The following is a 21,184-nucleotide window of genomic DNA, read 5'->3' on the forward strand; positions in this document are numbered from 1 at the left end:
TAGGTTCTCGAGTGCCGACCACGAACTAGTGGACACGGCGTGGGTACGTACCGACGACATGATGCCGACAGCGCTAGAGTGAGCATCGCGGAGATCTTTGGATGATGATGATTTTTACTATTGTTATGTACAGAGTGGACATTAGAGGAGGGCAATACTCACAAACGGAACCTCACAAAGGCAACAAAACACACACAAAAGGAAGTAAGTATAATAAACATTAAAAAGCGTAGTCAGTTTACTATGAAGTATTTGATCTCTTAAGCTTATAAAATCCAAGAGTGACTATCCCGTTAAATTTTCCTACATTCAAAAAATGTATAACAAAAACTCTAGACCACATTCCAAATATAAGCAATTTTCATTCAAAATTTGTCTGCCTTTAGTAATGATTATTAAAAAGATAATAGCTTAACCTTATTTCAACGTAAATAAATATTACATTTTAAGACTTCATCTATGATTTAGATTTACACTGAAACATTTGAGGTCTCTGTATAAGACGTCAAATGCTGACCTTCCTTTCTGAACTGATTATGACAAACCTATCTAAGGTACTTTGTAACATTAGTAGTATTGTTGGTAAATGTAATATTAAGACGATAGGTATTTAGAGAACTATCTAAAAGTCTCCTTTGATCTCGAGCGTGATAACTTTCAAGCAAATAGTTAAACGCTGTTCTTTTCGTTTTATGAAAAAGATTTAAAATAATAATAATAATTAAGACATATTTAAAGCAGATTTAATTTTTTTAATTTATTAATTTATAAGTTTTTTTTATCGATGATTCAAAAGTGCGTTTAAATGCTTATTTGAATAAATAAATTTTGAATTTAAATTTACATTGAATGACATTATTCGTAGAATGTTTTTAGTTCAAACTTTTGCCAAGGATTTTTTTATTTTCTGTATGTTTATGCTTTATGTGCTAACTATACATGCGCTTAAATAAATATTGATCTTTTAATTGAAGGCTTTTCTACGCCATTAAAGCTAAGAAATAAATCAACAGTCATAAATTTTAACGGAACATAATTTCGTTTGTGGGTAGTAGTTAATGATACGAAAGTCGTTTTTATGATATTTGCAATGAACAGAAAACAGCATCAAACGTCGTTTATGGCCTCATAATATAAAATTCTATAACAAATAGGATATACCACATGTACTTTCTGTCATCTAGAAAGACAAATAACTTTATTGGCTAATTAATAGTCAAGTTTCTTAACAATGTTAGGTTAAGAGTGAGTTAGTGCTATTTTACTTATTTTATTTTCAGGCAATATCGCAATTTAAACAGCTTTCAAATTATATATTAACAAATTATTTGAGAATTAAGAAATTGAGATAAATGAATATACACAAAAATATTAAGTCACTTAAGCATACTATACCAAGACTTAATTGTTTTATCTGTTAGCCGATTTCTTTTGCTTTAAATTAATAAACTTTGGGATTTACTTTATAAATCAGTTAATATCAAATATAACAAACTTTGAAACAAACGCCATCATACGAATGATGGCATTTATTCCAAAGTTTGTTTATTTATGAAATAACATCGATAATAAATTAAAAAATTGATTATTACTGCAATGAGTTTGGAAAGTTTTTACAGATGAATAAAATTAAACTGTATAATTAAATAAGAACTTCGGAATTTTTATTTTAAATAATTTTTTGTCCTTCTTGATCTTAAAAAAAAGATGTAGGGTAATATTGGTATCTGCCATAAAAACTATGAAAAATTGTCTATGACTTTTAAACTACAACTTTTGACAAATGACGTTAAAGTGACAGCTACAAGTTTGTAGTGTGTTATTGTAGGTTATGGTTGAGTTTCGACAATTTTTACAATTTGTATAATTAAGAGAATTTGAGAAATTCACATGAACAAATTATGGACACGAATGATAAAAGACCGCAGTTTGGCAACAGGTTCCTTGAAAATGTGGACGAAGTCTTCAAGCATAACGCTTGGTACTGTTTTTAAATTATACAAAAGATATTCTAGTAACCGTAAAGATTTTGATGTATATTTTAATAAATTAGAGAAAACCAGACATCGTAAAAAACCTCTAGGAGGTACACGACACTTGATTGATCATAAATACATGTACTTGTTTAATTCTTGGTACTCCTATTTATATTTGTATTAAAACTTTCTTAAAATGTCATTCAAAGTAATAAATTTAAGGTCATTCAATTTCAGGGATAATGTACAATGGGACCAAGAACAAGAAAGGGAAGCTCAAAATAAAGTTTTAAATAACTCTGAAGTATGTTTTAGTGAAGAGTGTGTAAAAGATTTAGAAGAAAATGCTGATAAACACTGGGATGCATTTTACGATATACATCAAAATAGGTAACAATGCACTATTAGTCTTATGTATATATAAAGTTATTGCTTTTGATGTAGCTATTGTTTAGTTACATTTTAATATTGTTTGTTTGGTGTCCAGATTTTGTGTCCAAATTTTTTATACTTTATGGTTTTAGATTGTTAATTTATATATAACATACAAATGGTTGTATGTTAAACTTATGCACATCAATAATCTATATGCACTATTCAATATTTTTAAAATAATTGACAATCTCTGTGATAGTGCTAGATGGTGAGAAATAGTTTATAACACAAATGCTGAATTTGAAAGTGAAATTTGTTTGATTTTTTTAAATCATTACCAATATGTTACCATATTTATATTTATGTAAAATAGTTACTATAAGCTTCTAGCCTAATATTTTCTTTTCAAAAACAAAAAAATAAGATGTATGTAATGAAATACCTAAAAGTGCACATATATTGTTATTGTAAATGATTTGATATATTTTACTTTACATTAAGAGAGAGAGGGTCCACCTCCACAGTTAGTTACTATTGCTTGGCTAATAACACCATTACAACTTTAGAAAGCTTTAGCCATACAAGATGAAGAGGTGGAAAAAAAGTCTGAGAAATTCAAATGCGCCTTGATCTTAGACATCAGATGGTGCAGCATTTAATGTACAGGATATGATTGTATTGTTGATGGCAGCACCTATAATCTGAGTTAAAATGAATTTGTGTGTTGAGCATCAAAGTAATGAATCAAAGTCCGTTTTAAAAATTGGGTGATCATTGGTAGTTCAGGTCGACTTGCAGGTCTTCAGTGCATTGATACCATGACTCACGCATGACCCTATCTATGATCCTGTTTTGTGCTTATAAATAATGTACAGATAAGAGTTTGATATACACTAGGTTGTATATATAAGGATTAGTCTAGAGTATGGTGTTTTAGTGTTACTGTTTTTAGTATGAAGTAATTGATTAATAATTCTGTTCACACTCCTTTTAAATTTTACATATTAAAAATATATAATTACCAATGAAGACTTGACAATAGTAACAAAAATGTATATTAATGCTTTTTATTTATTTTCAGGTTCTTTAAAGATCGTCATTGGCTGTTCACAGAGTTTCCGGAATTAGCACCAGATAACTTATCAGCACCAGAAAGAGTATACCCAGACAATGATTCAAAAACTAATATCAGCACTGAAACATTATTACAAAATGATAGTAACAGTAAGCGATATATATTTGAAATAGGATGTGGTGTTGGGAACACAATCTTTCCAATCTTACAATACAGTCAAGATCCTAATCTATTTATTTATGGCTGTGATTTTTCATCCAAAGCAATTCAAATTATACAACAAAATGAATTATATGATAAAAACCGATGCAATGTTTTTGTGCTGGATGCAACAACCCCAGACTGGAGGGTACCTTTTGAAGAAAATTCAATAGATATTATAGTTTTAATATTTGTCTTGTCTGCAATTGACCCTTCTAAGTGAGTATTGAGTTCATAAAATTACTTCCATTGTTTGTAATGAAATGTATGACACATTTATTACTCCATATGTGTTTGTCATACACATTAAAAAAAATTTAGGGTGCATATATAAATTTATTATTAGTATTTTTTTACTTTATTTAGTTATGTTATTAAAATTGTATTATGTGCAATAAATATATTATTATTATTAATTCTGGGCAAGCCTTTGTTATAGTTTGTCAAACAAGTATTAACCATAACATACACTTATGTAGAATTATTGTACATTTTGTGTACAATTTTAAACACTTTGCTAAAGAATTCTGTATAGACCAGACCAGTTGAAGTTTATTAATTTATGTGTACATTATTAAATAAAAGTAAAAATTTTTAATTTTCAGCAACATTCACAACTAATTCTGAATGAATTTATAATTAATAGTCTCTAATTTATTCCTTTTTAAAGTAAAACAATTGTTAATTGTTTATTTATCTTTTATTTCAGAATGGCAGTAGTGATTAAGAACATCTTCAAATTTTTAAAGCCTGGTGGATTAGTAGTCTTTCGTGATTATGGAAAATATGACCTGGCTCAACTCAGATTTAAGAAAGGGAGGTGTATTTCTGACAATTTTTATGCACGAGGTGATAAAACTATGGTATATTTTTTTACACAAGAAGAAGTCAAAAACTTATTTGTATCTAATGGATTCAAAGAAGAACAAAATTTGATTGATAGAAGACTACAAGTTAATAGAGGAAAAATGTTAACTATGTATAGAGTATGGGTACAAGGAAAGTATAGAAAACCTCTGTAAGATATTTTACATTAAAATATGATTTCTAATTTCAAAATAATCAATTTCAGCTTAATAAATTTTATTTGTTAACAAGATAGTTTGTTAAATGCGTTGAAATTTGAAATAAAATGGTTTCTCTAGCTTATTCATAAGTTTTGTTACAACTTTGAGTTTGGGACCATCCCATGTTACTCTAACATCTTGCAACAATTGTTTAATGAATGTTTCAATCTCAATTTCTGCAATTCTTCTACCAATACAACTCCTTACTCCAAATCCAAAAGGTAGAGTGGTCATTGGATGAGCTTTTCCATAATGTAAGGGATCTGATTTATCGACCAACCACCTATCTGGTAAATATTTCATAGGTTCTGGATAATTTTCTTCTGATTTTGATAAAAACTCATTAGGAGATATGACATCAATCTGCAATGGTATAACTATGCTAATTCATAGTGTTTCTTATTAAAAATTGAAAATTTATGAACATGGTCAAATAAAAACAAAATAAAATCTTTCTTAAGAATCCTAAGGATATACATACTTCTCATCTCAAGAATTCACAAGCTAAAAATAGATATTGTTCCTGAATTCGATAAAACTGTGAAATCTGTAAAGTTTAAATTCAGATAATACCACTCAATATGTATGAAAGTAAGAAAAGGACCAATATATAGCCACTTCTGCACATGCAGTCGTAGTTGTGCAATTTGTCGTTTTATTTAATTAACCTGAACTACAATAAAAATTAACTAGATTCAGCACAGTCTTCTAATAAATTTTAAGGGTGGTGAAATTATAAGTATTTTTTTTAATTTTATCTTGCAATATTAAAAAAATATCTAAAGGAAATCAGCGATAATGAGATAAAACGCAATCAAATCATGTATGGTGAACATGACATGGTTGCAAATATACACATGTGTAATTAAATAATTATTTTTGGAAAAATGTCAGGTAAAAATAACCAATGGATACTTTTCGGTTAGCCAGTTGCAACTCAAAAATTGTCAATTGCAACGAATTTCTTTCATTTATCATATAATGAAAATTCCAGATTTGGCTGGACCTGAAAAATACGCAGTCTTTTTTCAAAAGATATTGGCAAATACTGCAACATGCAATATTAACAAATTTCATATAAAACGGTTTTTACCGGATAAATGTTTATTATAAACGTGTTTATTATGAAATTTGTGCCTGGCTAACTAAAAAGTAATAAATATTTTTTTTTCAACGATAATCCATGCTTACCCCTTTTGGAATCAGATAGCCGGCGACAATGTGTTCCTTAGTAGTCCTTCGTAAGTTCGCAGGTAATATTGTATATAACCTTAATGATTCTTTTATACATGCTTTTAGATACTGATTGGGTTGTTCCGACTGCAACTCCATACGTAATTTTTCTTGCACTTGTGGATTAGTGGCCAAATTATAAAGCAGACTAATAGTCGTAAAAGTCACCTGTAATATTATTTTTATACCTGATTTACTTAGTAACTTTAGGTGCAATTTTAATTTTCTTGGGAAATTTGCGCAACCCATTTCTCTCTGTATTTTCACAAAAATATACTATATCTTTCTGTTTTTCTGTGAAAGAATCTATCCTGTCATTAAAAGTATAACAAAACAAAGATTATGCTTTTAAATAAATAAACGCCTTTCATAAATTAAATGATTTAGTTCTTACTGTATCAACACCGGCTAATAACATTTCATTCGCCATCAAAATGGCAACTTTTTCATCAATTGCTAATAGTTTCTCTATGATGCTTTTGTCTTCATCTGCAACGTCATGTTCACGATTTTCTATTCTCCTCTTCGCCTCTTTAATGTAACTCTCGCTAACTCTTAAATGTAAAACCGTGAAGGAATGATATTCATAGTAAAACTTTTACATTTACTTAGCTAATTTCGTAAAACATACCAAAAGTTTTAAAAATAACTGTTCTACTTACTCCCATTGCAAGTCTAAAGTTTTTATCATTTTCTTTAAATTTGGCGTTTCGAAATATCGCCATGGGGTCGGGAAAAATTCAATTTTAAAGGCGAGATCCATAATATCTCGAGCGCACTTAATTAAAATCTCAGCATTTTGACCATCCTGATCGTCTCGCAGACATCCAAGCCTCGTTCCCAAGCCGACGTAGGCCACTGATTCTAAAGACCATTTCGTTATTTCTGTGTCGAGATTCTGTTGCAGGTACCCTTCATTATCTTTTAGTTTAATCAACCTGAAATTAATACACTCATCTAGAAAAAGCGCAATCGTATTGCACTGCGAACAAAACACTTAAGTTGTTCATAATTTCTGTAGCGTATAGCTATGGATTATATGTTTGCCTCCGGTTGTACTGACAACGAAGACAACCTAATCATTAAATAATGTAATTTTAAAAACAAAACAATTTTTATTCTCCTTTTGTTTATTTCAATTATTAGGACTTGTCCTCTAACTTACCTTTCTATCATTTCTTTAGAAATTTCATTTAAGGCTGGCGTGTACTGTTTTACTATTTTAGGTTTTAACAAAATTGGATTAACTTTTGTTCGAAAATCACGCCATTTTTGTCCTTGACTAGAAATAAAATTTATAACATTAATTATTGGTCGAAGCACTTAACTAAGAAAAAAATAACTATAGTTTTTTTTTTATTTTAAATAGACTAATAATTTTATAAAATATAGTACATGCAACGAGCCCACGACATCTGCGTAATCGACGGATTACTAGATTTCGATATATACAAAGTGATATTACTGTCCCTTCTCATACATTTTACCATACAATCTACCCACACCAAATCTGCCTTCATCACCATAAGGTATGAAATAATCACGTTTTCAGTATGATTTCTTTGAACCAGAACATCAATGCAATTTTTTTTTAAATTAACTGGTGATTTAAACTTCGATATAGGCAGTTTCTTTTGAGGCGTGACAGCACTGTTTTGGTGGCTATAGAGATATTATGATTCAAATATTGAAGAAATTAATAAATACGCTGATATGAATACTAACTGAAATTACTTCAGAACAATTTGAGAGAAAAGCTTACACCCATCTATACAAATAAAGAGTGTGTATGTTGTTGATACTATTAACAATAATTATTGTTATATCTTATACCTATATATAATAAAAGTTATAAAAGATCACACGTTCTTACTAGCGACAGTACTAAAATGATGACGATAGACCTCCATTTATACCAAAACAAAATACATAGAAATATAAGTTTCCACAATGTAATACACAGAACATACGCAGATGTTAATCCAAAAACTCCATTATATCTATCTTTCCTTAATTCTTCTTGATAGTATGTTATGGTTTCAAATCCTGGACGTAACGGCGAGGCTTCCTCTGCTCTATAAACCTATAAGAATAAAACATTCAAAATTAGTTATACTTAAACTTTACTTACAATTAGCATTTACCTGTTCAAAATCTTCAGGTCTAAATAAAAGAACCATACTGGCTCTGGCAAAAATACCGTCAAGCTTAACGACGTTTCCAAAATTTTTATACAAATGTTGAGATAAATCATAAAAATTTGCTGATGGTCCAATAGAACCTGAAATAATATCCAAAAATGAGAAATTGAACAAAATTACGATATTTAATTTATAATAACATAAACCAGTATTACTTAGTAACAATATTAGACATTATAAGAACCTATTATGGGCAAAAAATGATGCATTGGACCCAAAAACGGCAGAGATGACAATCCTGGCATGGACTCTAACGATTTTGGTACCATCTTAGTGCTTGTATAGTTTCTGAAATAAAAACTAAATAAATAAATGTTAAATATTATCTTACATATAGGTAAACAAAGTAATTGGTAAATCTAGAACTTATTTTACCCATATTCTCTTTTAGTAGCCGCCGCAGCGGAAGTATGTACTATACGTGTTACTTGTTTAGCTATTTTAAACATTTTCAATAAATTAAGATATATAAATAACCGACTATATCTTTCCGTATCAAATCAACACTGGTAATAATGTCCAAAAATAGTTTTATTTATGTGACCTTCAGTTACTCATATCGATAGATATTTGTGTAGAAGTGATGCTATCTTATTGTAGGGATAGAATGAGCTTTAATCGATGTTAAAAAAATCTCGATATTATTAAAATACAACTACCATATATATTTCCGTCAAATAAAAAAAAACTATCGTTGATTAATAGACTGCTTTAATAATGTACATAACAACTATTTTATCTTATTAAAGGATATGGTTTAAATCTAAAATAAATTATAATAGAATGTGATGATTAAGGAGAAAAAGAAAAAAATATTCAGACAAATTTAATTACGTATTAGGTTCAGAAAAGTGTATATCCTAATGTAAATGTTTTTTGTAGCTCTTTTGACAGTTGACATTTGTTTTGTGGAGGTTAATGGTTGACACAAGAATAGTTTTGATAAATATTTGGGAGCAAAGCCTGTCCAAATATAGAATAACTAAAATGAAAACTAGCGAAGTCCTGTAATGTTCCAATAATGTTCGTGTGTTAATTATGTCACAAAGTTGCGGGTTAATAATTATAGTTGATATTTCTTTGTCATGAGCTTAGTTTTCTTATAATATCGATCGATTACGAAAGAGCAATTTGTTTCAAATTATTGTTATAACTGCTTAACATTTTTGAACAGGTTAAATAAGAGTTTATTAAAGATTTAGTACGTTTCTCTTAGGGAGTTTTATAAGTAATAGTACCCCCAATCTTCATAACAAAAAAATGTTCATTATAATCAGCTCAAAACCGCAATAATATTTACTACTAAAATAGGAAAGATCTGCTTCTGTTTTATACGTGTAATATAAAATGGAATAAATTTTATGTGTATAGCAAAACCTTGTTTCGGAATTTACGTCCATGTATTGTTGCTCATTTCTGTAAGTATTTATAATATTATCTTACATTTAACAATTGCTGTAATGCCTGTTTATTCTGCGTAATTGCTTTACATTTAAAGCTAGATATTTTTCATTGTATTCAAATACATACCTTTAATAAGTATTCATATAAAAGCTAAACAAATTAGAGTTAAAACTTAAAATATTAATACTTAAGTAGTTTCCAAAAAAAAGCAGTTAATTGCTTGTGTAACATGCAGGCCTTGTTAGAGAATACAAATAGAAAAGATAACTGTACAGGTCAATGAACTGTGCCATGGTTGTTTGTTTGACAAACTTTAGAGTATCACCTGTAACATGAAGAGATATGTGGAGCACATTATAAGACAAGCTTATTCATTGCACTATTCCTTTTTTCAACTTAAGGTAATAATAATATTATTTAATTTTACATATTTTTATTAATAGTGAATAATTAAAAGATTAACTAAAACACATTTATACTTTGACACTAGTGAATAATATTCTTCTATGCACCTAATAAGTATATTGGACAAGTGATTTAAATATTATTTTTAATATCAAAGTTTGTTACCCAAAATGTAAGAAAAATACCTCAATTTTTTATATTATGTATAATATCTTCATATTTATGTTGAAATGTTTTCCAAATTATTTATAATTAAATATCTTGTATCATTTTAATGAATTAAAAAGTGAAGCTTTAACAATCTAGTAGCTTATTGCTTATGCATATAATCATTGTGTAGATTTCTCTAAATACTTTTTTGTTGGTAACTTGTCCACTGTATATTAATGTCTTGTACAAGCTTCTTTGTAGTAAATTCTTCTTCATAATGCATGTGCTCAAATCATTTGAATAAAATGGGGGTATATACACAATGTGATAGTTTATAAGTGAAAAAGATTTAAAGTGGTAATGTATAGGTCATTTGTCACCAAAAAGCTTTAAAGCGGTAATGTATAGGTCATTTGTCACCAAAAAGCTTTAAAGGTTTCCTACCTGATTAATATAAATTATTAAAAGATTCCTTGTGTAAAGTGATCACTCGGAAATTCTATTGAAAAGGGATAAACAAATAACCTCAATGCATTATAAGATAATTAATCTTATATGTAGTAATCCAAATCTTAAACATGCTTTTTCCTTCTATATTATTATCATGTTTCATTATTTCTGATACTGTTTATTTTAAAATAAATTGTACCTTACATTAATTGACAGCAAATGAACTATACGTTTATCACTTTATAGCTTTTATGCCTATAACCCAACACCATTTTTAATTATTAGTAAAGCCTTTATAAAGTATGTGCAAATATGTTTCAATTGTAAAAATGTGGCATGACAAATATATTTCAAACATCATTTAATTGAAGGCAATAATGTGAACAATCTGCATTGATTGGTGGTTCACCACTCAGTGCTCTGTACACATTATCTCTACTGACTCTATACAGGTTAGAGCAATTAACACAATTCACATAACATTCAATTGTTATTACCACTTAATATCTTTCATCTTTGCTATAATTTTATTACAGATTTTAAAATTATCCTAGCATTTCTATATTGCTATTTATATTTTTGTAAAAAACACTATTATAGTGTCAAGCATTTGAACACACATTTGGCACATCAAAGATATTAACCTTTTATAATCACAGATTTCACAACTTTGCACACACACCAAGCTATTGAAGGAATGTATGTTAAAAACAACTACAAAATTGTGCCCAGGCAATCCAAGCCAATCTTTGCTGAGTTAACCTGTTCTCCATTATGTGCCAAATCAATTGCTTGGTACTATACCTCAATTAATATAATTAGTAATTATATTACTATGGACAATCATATTTGCTTTATTTTTAACACACATTATTTGTTTATCACAGTGTATTGGTTGTGTGCTTATCACCTTAATATATAATACTATTACCAGCTCGCGGCTGGGCGTCGGGATGGCGAGCATGAGCTCAACGCTCGTCGAGACCGTCTCCATCAACTATGAAGACTTTAATGAGAGCTTCCTTACATGCGGCACATGTCTATGTTAGTACACTATTTTTATTTGCAATACCTTTTGTCACAGACACTTAATTTACAATCATGGACGAAATAAGTGGTGTGAATTAAATTACACTTTGTTATTTTATGTAATTGATCCTTAAATACAATCACAAATGTAGATACCTGTAAAACTTAAAGAAATTTTAATGAGGTCAAACACAATATTGTAAAGCCATTACTGCTAGTCAGTACTCTTTAAAGTTTCTGACCCATCATAAATAATGGCTCCATATTATTAAAAATATAAATAGAAATTAATTTTTAAATTTTGTTTTGTGCCAGTAACAATATTTAAGGACTGAATACATACATGACTGTGCAATTTATTATAAGAGTTATTGTGGTTAATTTTTAAAGGTTTACTTTTTTGTGTATAAAATTAAAGTGTCTTGTACCTTCTTTTCAGGCACATATGATGGTGGGGAACATACTCCAAAGCTTTTGCCATGTTCTCACACAGTATGCTTGCATTGCCTCACTCGAATAGCTGCTTCTCAAACTCGGGACGCAGGAAGTTTTCGATGCCCGATATGCCGCGAATTGATAACAATACCCCGGGGTGGAGTGCCAGCGTTACCGCCTTCCTTTCTTGTCAACCAGTTGCTTGATTTAATGGCAAGGCAAAGAAGAGAAGTGATACCCCAGTGCAGTTCTCATCCAGGCAGAGAACTTTTATTTTGCGAAACTTGCGATTGTGTATTCTGTCGGCATTGCGCCGACGGGCCTCATAGTGACACACCCTGTGATCATACCGTAGTGCCATTCTCTATTGCTTTAAAAAGGATGTCGGAGATATTGTTGTATAGAGCCAATGAATGTCTTAGTAAGCTAGGTTCGGCTAGGGAGGCTGTAGCCAGTGAATTAAGAAGGCTTGAAGCAGCTGCTACCGCAGCCGAGGAAGCTATAGACAGACATTTCGCAGAGCTAAAGGCAGCGCTTGACAAACGCCACAGCGAGCTAAAGTCAGCGGCCGCTGCCGCCGCTACGCATAAACGGAAGTTGCTCGAGGAACAATTGAAGTTAATTGATGTTGAAAAGTCAAAAGTAAGTTTAACATTAATTTTAAAAATAAATTTTGCTTTGCATTATTTGCAAAATTATTACTACACGCAACAACCGATTACACTCATCTGTTATTATAATAATGGTCGCTGAATATGTTTTATTTACATTTTCCATAGATCTTTCGTGTGTTTGTTAATGGAGTAGCGAAAGTGGTGTCCCACAATATCAAGAATTTTAATTCATATTTAAACGATTTGTACTGTTTTTGATATTATTTTACTTTCAGTTTATTATGAATTTTTAGTCAGGTTTTTTTATGGTGAAGCGACTAATATCACAGTTTTAAGTTCTTTACAAAAACTTTTAATTTACACGATGAACGTAATATTTAAATAATTAAAAGGTAGTTAGTAAAATCCCATATTCATTTTATGTTAATAATAAAAAAAAGTTTTAATACACAGATTATTTTATTCATCTGTTGGACGTTAAAAATAAGTTCTTTATTTATTAATAATAAAGTGATGATTTTCATTTAAAACTTTTAACTTCCGTCCTCTTCGACAAAAGTTGTTCTTTGCAATAGTGTAATGTCTCTTTCAAAAATATACAGTGAACTAGGTTAAACTTTAATGGTTTCTTTAAATGAAATTATACTCGTTTTGAACTTTAGGCATGAATGTTAACAGAAACGGTTACAATGGATATTCAACGCATTTTTTTTTCTAAATTTTGTAATAGAATATATTGTTACATGTTACAACTTTTCATGCCTTATAATGGGCGTCTATCGGCTATAGTTTCTTCGTGTTCGAAAAAGTGACGCGATTGAAAGACCACGAACGTTCCGTTGTTGTGTAGGTGGAGGCAGAGTGTTCGGGTCTCCAGCAACAGGTGGAGGTTCGCGAGGTAAGCAGCCGCGCTGCAGCGTTGGGTGCACGGCTTGGTGACGCCGCCGCATTGGCCGAGCCCAGGGAGAACGCCTTTCTAGCGGTCGACTTCGCGCATAACGACGCACAGCAAAGATTCGTCGAGGCCTTAGCTGAACTTGGACGAGTGCGAACAAGTACTACATTCCCTGGACTATGTACATTGCAATTAGGTAAGGTCTTAAATAAATTTCAACATAAATCTTAATACTGTCTCATAAGAAAGTTTATTTTTGTTTTATTAAAAATTATGTTTGTTATAAAATTACATAGGCTTGGTATTTTTTTGAATACGTGAATGCAAACTTTCATCACCGGGATACTAATTTAATCAAATCTTCAAACACATTACGCCGGCTCCCACGAACGTAAGTCTATTTTCGTAGACAGTCGTTTCGTAACAAAAATCTACAGTAAACTTTCAGTTGTAAACTTTCCAGACGTTTCCTCGACCTGCTGCAACAAAATTCTTTGATTTTGCAGCTCGGGTTGTCACAAATTTTCAATCATTAAAATATGAAGTTAGTTATTTAGTTAATATTCTTTATAACACGCTAAAATATATACATAAGTGCATAATAGCAAAGTAGTACAATGGGCGGTCCCATCATACGATGCTCCATGATCCTTTCAAACAATCATAGTATCGAAACAGTAGATGGATAAATCACGTAATAAAATAATAAATAAAATAGCTTCTTTCTTAAATTGGTTTTGGAAACTTTATTAACATTGTCAACGAAGACGATCTCAACAGTATGAAATAAAAGGTTGCAATGAACCACCGGAAATGCCCGTCAATCAAATTATAAACAATAAAATTTTAAAAAATTCGTTCCCGACACTGACATGCGCCTTGTTGCGGCAAACAAATGTTACAACCGCATACGCTGAAGGGCCTAATGTCCAGCATGGGATGAATGTAGGCTGATGATGGTACAAATAATGTAGAATCAACATGCGTGTGCGGGCTGGAGGTGGCTGTGGTACTGCGCACCGTGGATTACCACGGCGAGCCGCGCAGCACTGGCGGGGACCCCGTGAGCGCCGCGGCCACGCTCGACGACGCGCCGCTTCCCTGCGCCGTAGCCGATCTCGACTCCGGAATGTACAGGTACCACACGTCAATGTGTACACGAACGAAATATTCCTATAGGTAACTACCTTACCCTACAAGCTTCGTACCGTCAAGTTACACTAGACAAAATGTACAATCAATCTAATGTGGAAATATCCGAGTACGAGATTTTTGAATATTTTAAACGTGCTTTAAAAATAGAATGCATATGTTTAATTACTTACATAAACGATTTTACGAAAAGTGTTCATTTTACTATAATATATCTATCATAAATCTAATATCACTGTAACGAAAGATTACATTCTTGGCTGTATAAATTTAACATACCAGCTTACAATTTAGCTTTTTTTTTTGAAGACTACGACGTTTCATAACTTATAAAAAAGCTTGTGTTTGATGTAAGCCACAATAAGAGCAATAATTGATTCGGAGAAAAGTTACCATATTGTTAAGAAAATAAGAAGAAAAATATATAAAACGACAGTTGTACGAGACATGGTTTTTAGGTAACGTTTTTGGTTATGTTAAATATTTTGTATCTGACTAACTGCAAATGTTTTCTTACGTTACACGTTAAAAAGAAAAGGTATTTAGCTGTATACGAGTTTATAATGTATTGATAATAAGTTAAAAAACAGTTACTTGTTAATATTTCAGGATCACAATGCGGCCCTGGAGTGCTGGTGCCATTTGCGTGCGCGTGCTTGTGTTCTCCCGCGCTGTGCGGGATTCCCCACTGCGCGCCCAAGTGTTGCCAGCTGCCGCGCCTCTCCTTGTCTGGGGTTCCCGTGGGACAGGCAAGGAGCAACTTAGTCAGCCTGTAGCTGTTGCAAGGTAAATTTAATAAAAACCAAAATTCGCCATTCATTCACATGAAAATATTAATAGGACTACAACTTAATTATTTAAAAAAATATTCCAGATGCCCCAAGCGCCGTGAAATTTATGTTCTCGATGCTGGCAATTCGAGAGTGAAGGTGCTAGACGATGAGACTTTTGCGTTTAAAACTCATATCGTTAATGAAGGTAGTTTAATTTTTCATGATACAGAATACGTGCCTCGGATGAGATTGTTTTACCTACAATTTCTTATAATAGGTTTGGCGGGCAGAAGCTGTACTGGTATCGCGGTGACAGCGGAGGGTGTCGTTGCGGTTAACTGGCGAACTCGGACTTTAACTGAGGTATGCATTCAATTATGAAAACTGTATCGTTATAATATATATAGGTGTTATATGTAACAATACAATTCGATTGTTTTAAAAAGCAGTAGAATTTGGCCGATTTATTATGTTGTTGGATGCGGGCAGTGTAAGACTGGACATCTTTGTGTACGCCTATGTCTTGCAGCAGGCTTTTATCAGCTGACATGGTGATGGATATTACGTATCAGGTGAGCGTGGACGGGTCGACAGTACGCACGGTGCGTTCGGATCGGCTGGTAGAGCCCGTGTGCGTGGCGGCCGACGTGACCTCGCGTCGTTTGGCCGTCGCTGACAACGGCGCACGCGCTGTGTTCGTGTTCGACGCGCACGGCAACATCGAGCGCGAGGTAACACCTCACACATCTTCATTTTTTAAATATAATAATAAACAAAGATTATTTACTGTGTAGTCTGTGTTCCATTAAGGTTTTAATTGACGTCAAAATTTTCACTAAAGCCTGCTGTTTTATTGTTTAGACCAATGTTTCCCAACCTTTTTTGCGCCATGCCCCACTCAAGTATTTCTAGTAGCATACATCATTTCTATATAGCAAAGCGAAAGGGTTATAGGCGTTTCGAGTCTATTTTCGAATTGCCCCCGTTAACAATCAAATTGCCCCTCATATGGGATGTGTGCCCCACTATGGGAAACACTGGTTTAGACTGTATAGAAGAAGATAGTTTTATTTTTTTCTATTTTATATTTTTAAATTTTTCTTCCTATAGTCGGGGACGCCAACCCCCGGTCATTCTAGATGGAAGCGTTGCTGGAGTTTCCTCTGCAACTTTTTCCCAGCACTAACGCTTTACGAAGTTGTAATAATGTTGGCCAGGTTATACTAACTGACCAAATCAAGGTTCAGCCCTCACGGGGGTCCTTGAGTCGGAACGTTAAATAGGGATTATGGACGAGTAAGAGTTCTGGCTGAGTTACCCACGGGCCCAGTCACTCTGTAGGACACCGACCTGAGCTACCTAAAAGCTCGGCGGTATCGTATTCCGGTGATATTGTAGTATGCAGAGGCTCGTGCCTCGGGCTTCCCAGAGTGCCCCTGAGCTTCGCTAACCTAAAAGAGGTTTTTACCGCGGAATCCGCAAATGCCACTTGAACAGCAGTACCATTCAGGTAAGAAAAATCCTCATACCTTCCAAAAAATCTCTAAAACCTTCCTTAACGCCTTAACTAAAATGTTTAATAGAAATATTGGTCAGACCTTTTCCAATTTTTGCGCTAATCTTAATATTCGAAAGGTTCCCATAATTACAATAATCAAAGTGGTGTAAATATATATAACGATTTTTAAAATTTTGTTTTTTGTATAAACAGCAAATTTTATTCGCTGGATTAAAACTGTGGATATCTTAGATTACTTAATAACTTAATATTTGTCACTTCAGATCGGCAACGGAAGCTTGGGGCTTGTAGGAGGACTAGCTCTATCTCAAGATATGATTATCATAGCAGACGTCGCCGTTCGGATTTACGACAACGAAGGGAACCTGCAAAATACTTTAGCGCCAGTGCCCAAAGGTAATTGTTGTTATAAATAGTTCGTGGTGATACACTTGCTAGCATGCATCGTGTATATAAAGCGCCAATATATATGCGGCCCATAAAAAATGGTACAGATGTAGTTGCAAGAGTTCTTTTGCAGCAAACTTGGTCTGGTAAGTCTGGTAAGTCTGGGAACCTGTGACGTTGATACTTACATATCAAATGTATCAAGTTTGTTCTTCTTAGCCTTTTCTTCTAGAGCTTCAGCAGAGGATCTGCTATATTATAGAGGAAGCTTTCGGTAGACGTAATGTGGCTAGGCCCCACTAAGTGTACCGACGATATAGTTAAAGGTATTCAGTGGATGCGGGCAGCGCAAGACTTCATCGTGTCGATCTTTGGCGGAGGTCTATACCTTACAGTGGGCGTTCATCGTCTAAAAAAGAATGTATAATTACATTTAAATTTAAAGTTCTATTCTACCTATTAGAAAATGTATTATTTACGTCAAAAAAGGAACAATAAATATCTAAGAACTCAACTTCGAAAATCATTAACGCACCTTCACTTGTCATTTGAATACAAAAGGTTTTTTAAGTAATGAGATCTGAACAGCTTGAATGCACGTGTGACACAATTGGATAAAATGTATGGTTGGTAATTTCAGGACGAGGCGGTTACGGCGGCGTTGCGTTGGAGGTGAGCGAGGGCGAGTGCCTGATCGTGTGCACGCGCGCGGTGCGGGGGCGGCCCGCGCTGCTGGCGCTAGAGGCAGGCGGGCGCGTGGTGGCGGCCTGCGAGCTTGCCGAGCGCCGGCCGCGGCGGGTCGCAGGCCTGGCATTACTGCCCAAGCGGCGCGCGCTGCTCGCAGACCTAGCCGGAGACTGCCTGCGTCTACACGCCTACTGGTGAACGTGAGTAATACATACATACAAAAACAAAGATACGGATAGTACAACTTTGGTAATTCTTAACGCCACAGTGCGGAAAAAAAGTTTATCACCAACCCACAAAACTGTTAGTTCAACATAGTTTTCGGTTCTAACCACTTAAAGCAACTAAGCATTAATGCATTTTTTATTAATTACGCCATACACCTACCTCTTTCGTAATTAATCGAATCATAAATTATATGGTAAATCAACAATTTGTTAACTTATATGCCGGCGTCTTCTTGATACATACAATATGCATTAATAGGTGTTGGAATGAAAAGGGACTTATGATAACTACCGTACCTTACACCGGGCCAAACACACTGGCCGCTTTAATCTGATCATATTGGAAATCGTTAGTGGACGTCCAACGGCTAAAATGGTGATGATGATTATGCAGTAAATATACATTATATTCATTTTAAAAGTAAGCAAGCAAGTAATAAGGGCTAGAACAAAAGAAGTTTAAATAACAACTCTTTCAAATTTCTGTGCAAGTTCTCTATTAAAACCATTTTTCCAGATCCGTGTGGCGCTGAATGAAGAGGATTAGAACAGAAACCTGACGAATTAACGAATTTCATGCTAGTCCAATATTGTAACTGAGAATCGAAGTTGGCCATACTCGCGGACTGCACCGGGACTACTCGTACCAAAGTGAAGTCGACGGCAGCGCGTCGTCGGCTGTATTTCTTTTACGATATTCGTAGTACTTACAGTATTTATTTTGTTTATAAGCGGCTTAATATTACGATATTTTTTTTTACAACTCGTCGTCTGAGTATACTCTGCGTCGGGCACTTTTGATAAAATTTGCGACTGATTTTGAGTTTATTGTGTGTTTCTTCTTTTATATATTCGTTTTGCATTAGTTAATGTCATTATTCGACAGCACTACAGTCGAAGGTTTTTTTTCTTAACGATTGCAGTTGTTTTTCTCAGCTAGTCTGTGCTGATTGCATTTATATTATCATATTAAGTTTTAACTCAAACATAAACCTAAAATATTCAAGTAATTCTGAGATCGTTGTCTTGAACTATTTATATATCGATGACAAATAAATGTGTCATAAACATGTGCTTTTCATTCGAGGCATTAATCTCAGATGTGGATATTTGGACATATTGGCGTACCTAACACAGGGTAATTTGGTGGAAATATCAATAATGGTATATTTTTTGTTACAACTAACAGAGAGCACATCACTAACATGACAATGACTTGAGACAGTATTTATTGAACAATATTAATGTAAGAAATAATTTACCGATCCTTTTAGAATATTAGAGTAGTTGACTTCTTATCGCATTACCAACCATTATGATCGGATGCATATTTGAATAAGGTTATTGTTTGTTTAAAATTATCAGGACAGGTTCATAAGTTACTAAAAGATAAATTAACAAAATAAACTATTTTTGAGTTCTCTAAACAAAGCAGGTTTGATTTGTAGTCTTATCTCACAAGTATTACGCAAGCTATCTGTCTACCAAAATTTTTCTGTATAAAATAGTTTTCAAACGTTAATCTTTACATTTGATTTGTGAAAAATTATTGATTTTTTGTGTTTACAAAATGTGTTCCATAATGCTTAACACTTAAATGTTATTAAATATACTCAGATTAAATTAATCAATACCATATAAAGGTACAAAAAGGAACAGTAAAATTGCTTAAAAATCCTCTTTTTGTTTAAAGGTTTTTTTAAGAAAATAAATACTAAAAAAAGTAAATAACTCAGAAGTTTCTTGTTTGATCGTTTTCATTCAAAACACCATTTTGTACCAAGAATGTAGAACAATTTAATTCTAGTCTATCAAATTAGGTTCTTCGGGCATTCTTCGCCTGACGTACACACGATATAAGTTCCAAAGTGAACAAAATTATTGTAACTAAGACTTTAGTTAAATATGCAGCCGAATCAGATACTTGCACATTTTTTCATCAAAACAAGGCATACAAATAAAAACGTTGGCAACCAATGCACAATCATGCTTTGTTGAAGAAAAATATGTTTTCACTCCTTTAATCGTCAGAATTTTTTTTAAATAATGCTTAACTTTCTATAGACTCGTCAATTTTACCAGTTATTTAGTGTTCAAGACTATTTCGACGGCGTCACACAATAGTCTACACTTGTGTTAAAGTGATTGCTCAATGAAAACTCATATCACAAGAAAAAGTTCCATTATGATACAGTTAAACAAAACCGATGTGTAGCATAGAGTTGATATATGCAAATACATAGCATAATAAGTTAACGCTATATATTTGAATATAGAGAAATAGTTATTTGTCAATTCTATGCATAAAGTGGAGCAGTTGATTCGTATAAAATTTCAAATCACTTTCGTAGATCTTTAGATTAAGTAAAACAGCGATTTATCATAGATTGTTACTGTTTAGCTTGAATGTGATATAATAACTATTATGACAATACAGATGTACAGTATCCACCAGTAATAACCATTAGGTGACTAGAGTGGATATAGACATATCATTAACTTTGACATTGTTCCAGAATACATTTTCCTTTTACAATAACTATACTGTATTCGCCGGATAGTCGTGACTAATGCATAATTTATCTTTGGATAGTGATAAAGTAGTAAGGGTGCGTTTACATGGTGGTAAAACGCCTGTATATTTCCATTGTTGTCAGTATACGGACGGGTTCTTGTCGATTGTTCCTCTTCACCTTACGGGTACATATTAGATTCCTGCTTGACGTTCTGTTCCTCAGACAAAATTTAAAAAAAATAGGAAATAACTACTTACATAACTTTTAAAAGAGTACTCATCTAAACACGTCTATAAATATCTTTGCAATTGTTGTTGCCCACAATCACCTGTCCCTTCCACTTGCTTACAAAAGTGATATCGAAAGAGCTTCATCTCTGTCCGGTGAATATAGTATTTACATATTAAACCAAA

At 32.7% G+C, this 21,184-nt stretch overlaps 4 protein-coding genes across 5 annotated transcripts; 2 read left to right on the forward strand and 2 right to left on the reverse strand.

Moving 5' to 3' along the window:
- The first annotated feature begins 1,794 nt into the window (after nt 1-1,794).
- Nucleotides 1,795-5,354, forward strand: Mettl2 (methyltransferase-like protein). 2 transcript variants are annotated; one of them, XM_068776951.1, is made up of 4 exons: nt 1,795-1,981; nt 2,214-2,366; nt 3,433-3,846; nt 4,337-5,354. In XM_068776951.1, the coding sequence occupies exons 1-4, from the start codon at nt 1,902-1,904 to the stop codon at nt 4,647-4,649; spliced, it is 960 nt and encodes a 319-aa protein (XP_068633052.1). In that variant the 5' UTR covers nt 1,795-1,901; the 3' UTR covers nt 4,650-5,354. The 2 variants fall into 2 exon arrangements, with proteins under 2 accessions (XP_068633052.1, XP_068633051.1); XM_068776950.1 differs by having other exon boundaries at nt 1,951-2,135.
- LOC137933145 (probable cytochrome P450 49a1) lies at nt 4,345-6,237 on the reverse strand. The gene is made up of 2 exons (XM_068776953.1): nt 5,886-6,237; nt 4,345-5,057 (listed from the first exon to the last, which is right to left on the reverse strand). The coding sequence occupies exons 1-2, from the start codon at nt 6,174-6,176 to the stop codon at nt 4,734-4,736; spliced, it is 615 nt and encodes a 204-aa protein (XP_068633054.1). The 5' UTR covers nt 6,177-6,237; the 3' UTR covers nt 4,345-4,733.
- LOC137933147 (cytochrome P450 CYP12A2-like) lies at nt 6,222-8,445 on the reverse strand. The gene is made up of 6 exons (XM_068776955.1): nt 8,313-8,445; nt 8,072-8,208; nt 7,898-8,010; nt 7,093-7,209; nt 6,590-6,865; nt 6,222-6,481 (listed from the first exon to the last, which is right to left on the reverse strand). Exons 1-6 carry the CDS (start codon nt 8,395-8,397, stop codon nt 6,295-6,297), a joined length of 915 nt encoding a protein of 304 aa, XP_068633056.1. The 5' UTR covers nt 8,398-8,445; the 3' UTR covers nt 6,222-6,294.
- A 641-nt stretch (nt 8,446-9,086) lies between these two features.
- Nucleotides 9,087-19,655, forward strand: LOC137933146 (tripartite motif-containing protein 2-like). Its single transcript, XM_068776954.1, has 12 exons — nt 9,087-9,546; nt 11,472-11,581; nt 12,006-12,643; nt 13,466-13,706; nt 14,485-14,647; nt 15,272-15,448; nt 15,537-15,640; nt 15,713-15,798; nt 16,008-16,166; nt 17,218-17,350; nt 17,982-18,228; nt 18,773-19,655. The coding sequence occupies exons 1-11, from the start codon at nt 9,527-9,529 to the stop codon at nt 18,224-18,226; spliced, it is 2,076 nt and encodes a 691-aa protein (XP_068633055.1). The 5' UTR covers nt 9,087-9,526; the 3' UTR covers nt 18,227-18,228; nt 18,773-19,655.
- The last annotated feature ends 1,529 nt before the right edge of the window (nt 19,656-21,184 follow it).

This window comes from Battus philenor, unplaced genomic scaffold (genome assembly GCF_028537555.1).
Source record: "Battus philenor isolate CCGP_79_NKW_IND1 unplaced genomic scaffold, ilBatPhil1.0.hap1 SCAF_13, whole genome shotgun sequence".
NCBI lineage: Eukaryota > Metazoa > Arthropoda > Insecta > Lepidoptera > Papilionidae > Battus > Battus philenor.

Excerpts from the sequence above, each read along its gene's own strand:
- LOC137933146 (XM_068776954.1), top strand. The coding sequence starts at position 9,527 with ATGTATTGTTGCTCATTTCT. Across the intron at positions 15,449-15,536 it reads CAGCCTGTAGCTGTTGCAAG|ATGCCCCAAGCGCCGTGAAA; the intron begins GTAAATTTAATA and ends AAAATATTCCAG. Across the intron at positions 16,167-17,217 it reads ACGGCAACATCGAGCGCGAG|ATCGGCAACGGAAGCTTGGG; the intron begins GTAACACCTCAC and ends TTGTCACTTCAG.
- Mettl2 (XM_068776950.1), top strand. The coding sequence starts at position 1,951 with ATGTGGACGAAGTCTTCAAGCATAACGCTTGGTACTGTTTTTAAATTA. Across the intron at positions 2,367-3,432 it reads TACGATATACATCAAAATAG|GTTCTTTAAAGATCGTCATT; the intron begins GTAACAATGCAC and ends ATTTATTTTCAG. Across the intron at positions 3,847-4,336 it reads TCTGCAATTGACCCTTCTAA|AATGGCAGTAGTGATTAAGA; the intron begins GTGAGTATTGAG and ends CTTTTATTTCAG.
- LOC137933147 (XM_068776955.1), bottom strand. The coding sequence starts at position 8,397 with ATGGTACCAAAATCGTTAGAGTCCATGCCAGGATTGTCATCTCTGCCG. Across the intron at positions 8,011-8,071 it reads GACCTGAAGATTTTGAACAG|GTTTATAGAGCAGAGGAAGC; the intron begins GTAAATGCTAAT and ends TTATTCTTATAG. Across the intron at positions 6,482-6,589 it reads ACTTTAGACTTGCAATGGGA|AGTTAGCGAGAGTTACATTA; the intron begins GTAAGTAGAACA and ends TTTACATTTAAG.
- LOC137933145 (XM_068776953.1), bottom strand. The coding sequence starts at position 6,176 with ATGGGTTGCGCAAATTTCCCAAGAAAATTAAAATTGCACCTAAAGTTA. Across the intron at positions 5,058-5,885 it reads GCTATCTGATTCCAAAAGGG|ATTGATGTCATATCTCCTAA; the intron begins GTAAGCATGGAT and ends ATACCATTGCAG.